The 10547-nt window shown below is 31.0% G+C and overlaps 1 protein-coding gene across 1 annotated transcript in view; it reads left to right on the plus strand.

Annotated features, from left to right (window-relative positions):
- LOC117172141 (chaoptin-like) overlaps positions 1-10547 on the plus strand; it is an 18858-nt gene that overhangs the window by 2276 nt on the left and 6035 nt on the right. The window contains exons 3-7 of the mRNA XM_033359939.1: positions 4820-4967; positions 5308-5418; positions 5541-6692; positions 6788-7314; positions 9758-10512. Of these exons, the coding sequence (XP_033215830.1) occupies positions 4820-4967; positions 5308-5418; positions 5541-6692; positions 6788-7314; positions 9758-10512 (2693 nt within the window). The remainder of the gene's footprint in view (positions 1-4819; positions 4968-5307; positions 5419-5540; positions 6693-6787; positions 7315-9757; positions 10513-10547) is intronic.

Genomic DNA, 10547 nt, shown 5'->3' on the forward strand with positions numbered 1-10547 from the left:
AAATTAAAATTCGAAAATTTTTTCTAAAGCCTCCAGGGGACTTCGTTTTCGCACGAAAAAATTTTATGTGCCCTTATTGCATCCGGACCCACAATTATGCATTTTGTAGCAACTTCGTACTTTGTGGTAGAATATTAATCTCCTTAGTAACTAATTCATCCCTTTGGTTGAAAATTCACGATTAAATTTCTGAGTTCCATCGTAAAAAATTTTTAATGTCCATAAAAAATTACATTTCCTGTCATTGTAAAAAGTTTTAAAATAGTCTACAACGAGAAAAAACAAAATATCACGCGAAGAAAAATTGTAATCGATTTAAATTATTTATTTAGAATTTATTTTATTGATATTCCTGTTAAAAGTTCGTGTGCATTATATTTGCATAACGCCGCATAATAATAAATAATTAGAAAAGGAGATCTTAAAATTTAGTACTTTAACTTTTCTGAACTGTAACTTATGAGGACTGTATCTTATGGAATTTTATATATTAATATGCTCCAATTCTGCAGTAAAAAATAATCAAATTGATTCCCTAATTGAGTGACTAAAGCTCTTGATACAATTGAAACCCGAATCATTTAAATCTACCGGGCTACGGTCGGGCTCCCCGGCCATGCTCCACGGCCGGACGCTGGCCAGCGGAGTATGATGATGCTGGTCGAATTCGGACCAGAAACCCCGGCCACAGCCCGACTCAAAGTCCGGCTCCCCGGCCAGCTCCCGGTTTAAAGCCGGGCTCTCCGACCGTAGAATGGCCAACCCCCGACTTAAATTTCCACCCGGGTGTTTGATTAAAAATGAATCTTCTTGGCTTCAGGATTCAACTATTTTGTTTAAAAATTTTGGTTGAACCATGTTTTTTTCAAAGACTCCTATTTTTAGTTGAAAATTTATATTTTTCGTTGAAAGTTTAACTACTTTTTTGTAAACTCATATTTTTTAATTAAAAACTTCAATGTGTAGATAAAAGTTGAAGAACTTTTTAAAAAAAATTTTTATCAAGGTCAATAGAAAAATAATGATAATTATCAACGATAAATATAATAGTTGATATTTTAAACATGAATGATTTGAACTTAAAAATATGGACAGAGATTTCGGAAGATTAATTCACGGTAGTTCTCCTTGATTTTATAACGATTTGACGCGAGACAGAAGATCTCCGAACTCTTGCATTTAAAGCATAGGTCTCGTAGTTTCAGGCATTAAGCCACTTTCCTTTTTTCTCAGGTCTCAAATGTTATGCTTTTAGATCATAGAGTCCTCGAATTTAAAGAACATAAAAATTGTAACTCTAAAATCACGCGCTTCCATGAATTTATCTCTTGAAATTTCTCTCCATGTAGGAAATAGTTAAATTCAACCAAAAATAACGAATTTTCAAACAAAGTAATGGAATTTTCAACTAAAAATTTTATAATTAATTTTTTCAGCTATAAAAAATAATTTAGAGAAAAAAACGATATTTCAACAAAAGAGTCCAAGCTTTAACAAAAGAAATCAAATTTTAACCAAGAAGATTTATTTTTTGTCAAAAAAGAACAATTTTAAACAATATATTTTTCCAATAATTTTCAAATAAATAGTAGAAAATTTTACGAGATGAATTCCATGCCAAAAATATGATAGTCAACTTTTCAAATGAAAGAAGTGAACTTCTAACAAAAAATATTTTGACTTTTCATTTGGTTCTATTAATTCAGTTCATACCGAAGCGACAAAAAACAAGAAAAAAGGAGATGAGCTCAACTTTAATCGAAACAGGAAAAACCATGAATTCTTTAAAAAGAGAGAAAAAATTGAAAAATTGTTTTAAATTATTTAAAACATTTTTAAAAAAGAAGCAGGAAAAAAAGCAGTACAACTTATGAAAACTTTCCATGTTTTCAAAGAAAATATTCCTATTGATTTATTTCATTAAATATTATTATTCAGCAATTGCCCATTAAATAAATTCTAATTTTGTAAGAATATGTAAATTTACGACAGGCTGAAAATATTAATTTTAAAAAAGGCTATAGAAATTAAAAACACGAAATTTTTTTTTAATAGTCACTTCATCTTTTTGGTAGAAAATTCATGCTTTTGATTGAAAATGTAACTATTTCATGAAAAATTTCTTTTATTAGCTTTTTATAGGATTTTTTTATATATTTAAAACTTGTGTTTTTGGTTTTTAAATTCATTTCTTTTTAAATTGATATTGTTTCATTCCGTTTATAAAAGATCCTGTGCTCAAAATACTACCCGATTAAATTTCTGGTATTTGAATGTTAATGGTAAGGAAAAATGAGAAAATGGCCAAGGAAAACTAAGAGGATTTTGGAAATGATGTTTTCAACCTGTGAAGCACGTATTATATTAAGTATATCTACAAATTTCCATTAATTTTCAAGTCTCATATCGTATTATTTTTTGGAAACCATAAATTACGTACAGTCATAGGGGGAGGGACGGGGTAAACATATTCTATTACGATTCGTGTCAGGGTGGGGGGGGGGGTCCTGGAGAGGGCCTATAATCCATTACGTAATTTCAGTACGGCCCCTAACTGAAAATTGAAATATTTCATTTTTTTATCAAACTTGCTGTTTTCACTTAAAAAATGTTTCTATTTTAATCAGTTTTTGTTTTTAAAAAATTAGTCGTTTGGGTTGAAAATTTAACTGTTTGGTTAAAAAATAATTTTTTCGTTTGTTCAAGATTTATAATTTTAGTAAAAGAATATATAGGCATTTCTTTTTGCTAGAATAATTAAACTTTTTTGATTAAAAATTTACTTATTTGGTTGAGAACTCAGCTTTTTGGGGTTAAAAATTCATATTTTTGATCTGTAAATTCAACTTTTTTTGTTAGCAATAAATATTTTCGGTATGAAAAGTCAACTGTTTTGCAGGAAATTCATTTTCGTGGCTTCAAAATTCTACTTTTTGGCAAAAATTTTTACATTTTCATCAGTTATCATGGTGAAAGTATTAGAATTGTCCGAAATTTGACAAAACATATTTCAACGGATCTCTACACTTTGGGACCCCCTAAACCCTACAATCAAGTTTCGGCGACGGCAGCCATTTTGCATAAAAATTGTACCAATTAGAGCATTTCCTAAATTTTTAAGGCCATTTATTGAAAATATAAAAATTTTAATTTGCGGATATCCGTAATACTCGGAAACCTAAACAATTTATCCTGATGAATTTTTCGATAAGAAGAAAATGATCAGAGTTATAGCATTTATCTCGGCTTTCATAAAATCTTAAAAATCAATCGAAAATCGAAATAGTAAGCCGAACGACGCACGATATGAAAAAAAGTCAGAAGAAAAACGTTTCTTTTAGAAAGTTCTACAATATTATCATAATAAATTTCTGGATTTTCTTGAAAAATTCAAATTTTGAAGGCACAAAAAATAATTAAGAATCAAAAGTGTCTATTTTGTGTTCAAACTATGCAAGATGTACAAAAATTGTAATCCCAAAAAAGATCTAATAATTGGTTGATTATCACTTCTTGATACGACGCGTAGTTTTTCTCTTATTCTTGAGAAATAAAACAGAAAATAAAAAAAATTGCTTTCTTTGAAAAACTACACAAACTACGAAATAAATAGTAAACGAAAATTGTGCACCTCAAACACATCTGCCAATTTTTATAAATCACTTTTTGTTAGAACACGTGTAGTTTTGTTTGTAGTCATAGAAATGGCATTAAAAATAAAGATGAAAAATTTGTGGAAAACGACAAAAGGTACGAAAACAATTGATAAACAAATGTTATTCACCCAAAAGATAGATACAAATTCCTTATAATTTATTATATTTTCATTATTTTCAATTGTGAAGGTATTAGAATCGTTTAAAATTTTACACCACAACATTTGAATTTCGAAATAATCATTTCTCAATACAACTTGTCATTTTTGTTTAATTTTAGAAAGTAGTATGCAAACAATCGAAAATTCAAATTTTGTGCCTTTAAACTACGCAAAATATGGGGCAATTTTTTTGGAGAAATTTCAGCGTTTAAAAATTCCTAGAACATTTCTTCGTAACACGTTTTGACAGAACTTTTTGTTTTTAATTTATTTATCAAAATTTATATTTTAAAAAATTACAATATTACGCCAAAGGCGCAAGATATATCAAATATCTCAAAGAAGACTTGTAGAATATTTTGTTTTATCCCTAAAAAATGATGAGGAAACAAAAATGATATTTTTAGCATAACAGCGCGAGATAGGGCGCGCTCAAAATTGCGAGCGAAACGAGCCGCGTGTTGAACCAGCGATGATAAAATGCCCGCGACGCGGGCAGACTTTCCTCTTAACTTAGCAAATTTATTTAAAAATTTGTACTTTTTGCTTCCATTCCACTGATTTTGATTGCAAATTACAATATTTTACTGGAAATTTCTTTTTTCTTGGTTAAAAATTAATTGTATTTACCATTTGTAGTTCTTCCATGTTTGGTTGGAAGTTTATCCTTTTGAGTTAAAAACTCAACAACTTTTGATTGATGTTTGACAATAAAGTTACTTTTGCTTATGTTAAATACAAATTTAAATTTTGCTGTAAACTTTTAGCTTAAGTTAAATAATAAAATTTTACATTAATAGCATTTAACATTCTTCTTAACCCTTCAACTGAAACTCATTTCTAGATTATAAAGGTGAATTTGGTAACATTCTTTTCTTCGATTTTTTTTCAAATTACCCAATCGGCATTGTGGAAAAATTACAACAATCCTTCCGATATTTTTGTGACACGCATTTTTTTTAAAAGGATAATCAATTCAAAAATAATAATTTTTTACTTTAGATGTTTCTGTAAGCTACATAGCACAACTGGATGTGGTTGGTTCAGGAATTCAGGTTTTGGACAATGACGCCTTAGCAAGTTCAACAAGCGTAGAAGCTCTTGGTCTGATGAGCAGTCAATTAATGAATATTGGTGAAAAATCTTTTCAGTGAGTAATATTTAATTAAATTTTTTTTAATTAAGACCAGCAAAGACGATCCTAAATTGTTCCGTAATATAATGTTAACACTGTTCTATAACAGTTGGTATATTTTGATGACAAAACTATTATGTAACGAGAACGTAACAGTTTTATTTAATTGAATAAAAAACGGGGGTAGGAACTGTTCTGCAAAATTTATATAACATTATTTCCATTCTTCTTTACAATGTTTTCTTTACAACATGTTACTTTCTGTTCTGTAATAGTTAGAGAACTATTATCTACCTCTGTTTCCTAGAAAATGAATCGAATGCAAAAACCGAAAATCTAAAAACTCTATTTTTAGTGGAGTGATCGACAGTCTCCGTTCATTAGATCTGAGTTATAATTCTCTTGAAGAAGTTCCATTTAAAGCTCTTCATAATCTAAGAAAGTTGAATTGGCTCAACATGCACAGGTACTATAACACAACTGTTCTTTTTCTCGTGAAATAAAATTCTATTCAATTAAAAATATATACTTTTAAAATATCTTAACATACATTCCCCATTAAATATTTAACATAAAATTTTTTAATAGCAATCATCTAACCTCGCTCGATGGTGACTGGGGCTTTGTGACAAATACTCTAGCCAGCGGATTTTTTGGAGATAACTCAATAATAGAAATACCAAAATGCTTCTCAGATTTTGAATTTCTAGTATGGCTCAACTTTGACAACAATAATTTGGAAGAAATATCAGAGTCGTCGCTCTCACCGAACATCCATACTCTCAGTTTGAACAATAACCTTTTAAAATCTTTTCCAGCCAGTGTCAGAATTTTAAAGGACTTGTCATTTTTATACTTAGGAGGAAACGAAATGAAATCTTTAGAATTGCCCTATTTTCAAAGTTCAAATTTAGAATTGATAGATGTAAGCGATAACGCCATAGAAATCATCAAATTCATGGGCTTCCCGAATCGAACACTTTACATCAAAGACTTTAATCTAGCAAACAATAAACTTGCATATCTACCTGCTGACATCTTCCAATACATGGAAGTTCGAAGAATTTATTTGTCTTCTAACGGAATTCGCACAATTGATGAAAATTCATTCCGGGGATTAGAAGAATGCCTAGAATATTTGAATCTTGAAAATAATTATTTAAATGAAATACCCTCTGCAATAATTCATTTAAACAGAATTTCATATCTATACTTGGCTAATAACCATATTCAAAATATCGGAAATGACAGTTTTCTCGAGTTCTCTCAGAGTTTAAAAGCCCTTTCCTTGCAGACAAATCACCTTGATTCAGTTCCAGTATCTGCATTAGCGGATTGTCTTAACCTTCTGCATCTGAATTTGGGATACAATAAGATTTCTTCTGTGGAACCCGAAAGCTTCGAATGGGCAGAGAATTTGGAAATTCTTCTTCTGAGAAATAATGTTCTCTCAAAACTGAAAGCAGAGACTTTTAAGGGTGCTAGTAAACTTAAAGAGCTGAGTCTTTCTTTTAATCATTTAACAGAATTGGAAGATGATGCATTCTTAGGAATTCACGAAAATTTAGAAATTCTGGAATTAAGTTTTGCCTTTGCTACTGATATTTTCCCACAAAGGGCGCTTAGACCACTTGTCAATTTAATGTGGCTTGTCTTGGATAATAACAATTTTCACACGATTGATCCTACTGCGTTTTATTCTCTGCAGTTGTTGAGATACATTAATCTGGAATCTAACAGGTAAGTAGATAATTCCAAATTTATAAGGATTTTGTTTTTTTACATTCTAAACATTTTATTAAATTTATTCACGTACTTATGTAATTTGTTTACAGGTTGCACTACTTACCGGAAAGAATTTTCCTTTCTGATATCCACCCAGACTTACGAGATGTGAAATTAGGATACAACTTCCTAGAAGGCATTCCGGACATCACTTTCCATAATTTTACAGAATTAAGATCAATAGATCTTACAGGCAATCGAATTCGCCATCTTACTTCTAATTCAATACAGGATTGTCCGAAGCTTTTAACTTTATCTCTGGCTTACAACCGGATATCCAAGATTGAAAAATATGCTTTTTGTGGACTCAGCAGTTTGAGATTCCTTCATCTGGAATTTAATCGACTGACTTCTCTCGATTTGGATGCTGTATTCGAAAGCGGTGATTCGGAATTTGCACTGAACGTTTCTTACAATGCGATTTCTACAATACATTCTAGTTTTCCAATGAAAAACTTGACTCGATTTGATCTTGGATTTAATAATTTTAGTTATCTGCCAGCTGAGGTGTTCAAGAATATGCCCCATTTGAAGGTCCTAGATCTAAGAAATAATTATTTGACGTCTTTGGAATCAGGTAATGGAGATGCAGATAACACGTAACAGTTTATGTTAATAAGTTACACTCTAATTATCAATTTACACGTTTGGATTTTTCGAAAATAATATATTCATCAAATTATTTTATATTGAAATACTAATGTTTAACATAATTGAAATGATATACAAATTTGCAACAATTTTTAGTGCAATCAAATTATTAAATTTTGAAAACTTTGAATTTTAAGCGTTCGACTCTGAACATTTTTCACTTATATAAAATAATTAATTGTTTATTCTTAAAGGATTACCATGAATACCTCTCAGTTAACAGGACTCAAATTCGATGTTTAACAACTAAATTTGAACAATAAAAGTTTTAAAGCCTTTACTTTCTATAATATAGTTGAACATCATACGTTCAGAATGCATTTTTTTGTAGGATTAACCGGTTTCAATTCAGAGAGTTATACAGTCAAACCTGGATTTATTGCTAATTTTGAAACTGACGGCAACGTAAAATCTAGGCTCTCAGAACGTACGCAGTCAGGGGCGTATAAACCGTTTCCGATGGATTTTACTGCGTTGTAAAAAATATTTAAAAAATTATTTTTCAAATACGTAGACAGAGGTAAACCAAATATTTAACGGCAATGAGGAAAATAGTCCTGTCTGCGCATTTAAAATGTTTGCGGATTGTTGAGCGTCTTATTTTTTAAAAAGAGCTTTCTCTTAAATAATTGGTCCAAAACTTCAAGTGGAAAGCATGATCATACTCTCTATATCTCTGTCTATCCAATACGTCTTCTTTTTTGTTTATTTTCTCGAATCGTAGAGCCTATTGGCTCGCTACGACAGCGCAACTAATTCTGAAGAAATTTCAATTTCAATTGACTATTACCAAGAAATCTTATAGTAAATAAATAATTTTGAACCTTAGTATAACATTTTTCATTAAAATGAATTGATATTCACTGGTCTTGTTCATGAACATTGCTCCAGTGACTTCGCGATATTACTTCGCAATAAATAATCGCGTGTCAGATGATGCTCTTTTTGATGTCTCATCGCACAAAATAATCCGGTCAGTCCGATCGGCTTCAGTAGGCATCAGAGCCCCACTGCTACTCGACATGAGCTCGCCATCGTGGTTATTCGCATGTTCCTCTTCCTTCGAGTGAACTTTCAGATCATCGTGGCGCAGTTAAACATGTAGACCGTTAGGGCACAGCGCCTCATCGCAACGCTCCTGTTTTGTCACGTATGAGTGAATACCTCACATCCCCCCTCAGATTCTCTCACCCATTCCCGCCGCGCGATGTCAATTCTCGGATACATTTAATGGAAGATCACTAAATCCAGGTTTGACTTACACGATTTTCTTTAATCGACCTATTTCAAAAGATACATCCTTATTGATTACAAAAATTTTATTAATTGTAAAAATTTTAAACAGCCGCACCATCTAAGTACTTCAAAGACGGATTCTTTAAGAAGAAGAAATAAATATTCCGATCGAATGGGCAATTCTCTTTATAAGTTTTCGTTAGAAATGGCCAATTCTCCTAGAAAATTACGTTTAAAATGCTTATTTTTATCAAAATTTATGAAAATTTTCCATGCGAAATAAAAATATTTCCTCTTTCTTTCAAAACACAACAATTGTACGATCTATTTTCTTTTGTAATATTGTTTAATTTTCAAGCCCTTTAAAACTTTAAACATTTTTAAATTATGTAATTGTGAAGTCCTCTAAGATTAATTATAAAGTTTCTTCGAATGCTAAGTATAAGCAATATTGAATGCTTGAATTTATAATTGTTGAGCATTGTATAATTTTTTAATTATTAATTTTGCACTCACAAATTTTGAAGTAATTCCAACTTTTTAGTTTGAAATGCCTGCCTCATTATTTCAAAGTTAGAAAGCCCTCATTTAAGAATTGTTTAATTCTTTATTCTTGATACCTTGATATTTTACAATAATAAACATTTTTTTTCATCGTTCAATTTTTAATATGTGTCATTCTAGAAGCAAGGATACCACTTGGCGAATCGTAGTTTATGGAATATGACCGTTTTTATAATCGAACGTCTAGATTATAAATTTTGGGATTTTTACGGGAAATCATACTTTAATCTGTACTCTATCGGCTGACATTACCCTTGTGTCCCAAAAATGACCAGAAGTGGGTAAATTTGATGTTTTTACCAAAAATGTAAGACTTGCGCTTATGACACTCGCCAACTTTAGAAGCGTTTTCTCGAGAAACGGTTTACAATTCCTACTTCAAATGTGCTCCTAAGAAACGTTGTATCGTAAAAGGTTCAATCTAGGCTTAAAATATTAGAAATTTATTCGGATATATGCCCGTACTTGCAATACCATACCGACAAAGAGGTACATTCCTTGTGGAATGACGCATTTTATAATACTAATGAAGTCAAAAATCATAACTTTTAAATTTTGTTTTCCGACAGGTGTCTTCCCTCTCAATCAACTTGAAATCCTAAATCTTCGAGAAAACCATCTTCAATCTCTAAGAAAGCAATCTTTTCATGGACTTGAGTCTCTTCAAGAACTGGACCTCAGTAGAAACGAAATATTCCAGCTTTCCACTGAACAATTTCGTTACTTAAAAAAACTCAGAGTCCTGAATCTATCTCATAATAAACTTCGTTCCTTATCCCGAGACGTTTTTGAAGCAACTCGTCTCGAAATTCTAGACATGAGTGAAAATATGTTCAATGTCGTGCCATCTCCTTCGTTTCTCGAAGTGGGCTATACGCTTCGTCATCTTAATTTAGCCGATAATTTAATCGATCATCTGGACTCGATGGTCTTCCCAACTTCTCAGTTGACTTCACTGAATCTAGCCAAAAACCGAATCACCATACTTCCAGACAATTCATTTGTGTCCCTAGGCAAGCTGATGAGTTTGAATATATCTCAGAATAGTCTCCAAGCAAATTTTAAGGAATTGTTTCATTATCTGCCAGATTTAAAGCAGTTGTACTTATCAAATTGCGGATTAAGGAAAATTCCTGGACTTCCTTTGACAACCTTAAGTGCCCTTGATTTGTCCTTAAATCTTATCTATACTATATCAGATAAAGAATTTCAGGATTTGAAATCATTGAAGACATTGTTACTTGTGAATAATTCTTTAGCGTCCATCAGTGGAATAAAGTTGAGTCTACTGAGAGAATTAGACGTTTCTGGAAATCCAATTGAGGTAAAATTAATGAAATTGTATACGAAATAATATAC

Source organism: Belonocnema kinseyi, chromosome 4 (genome assembly GCF_010883055.1).
Source record: "Belonocnema kinseyi isolate 2016_QV_RU_SX_M_011 chromosome 4, B_treatae_v1, whole genome shotgun sequence".
Classification (NCBI taxonomy): Eukaryota; Metazoa; Arthropoda; class Insecta; order Hymenoptera; family Cynipidae; genus Belonocnema; species Belonocnema kinseyi.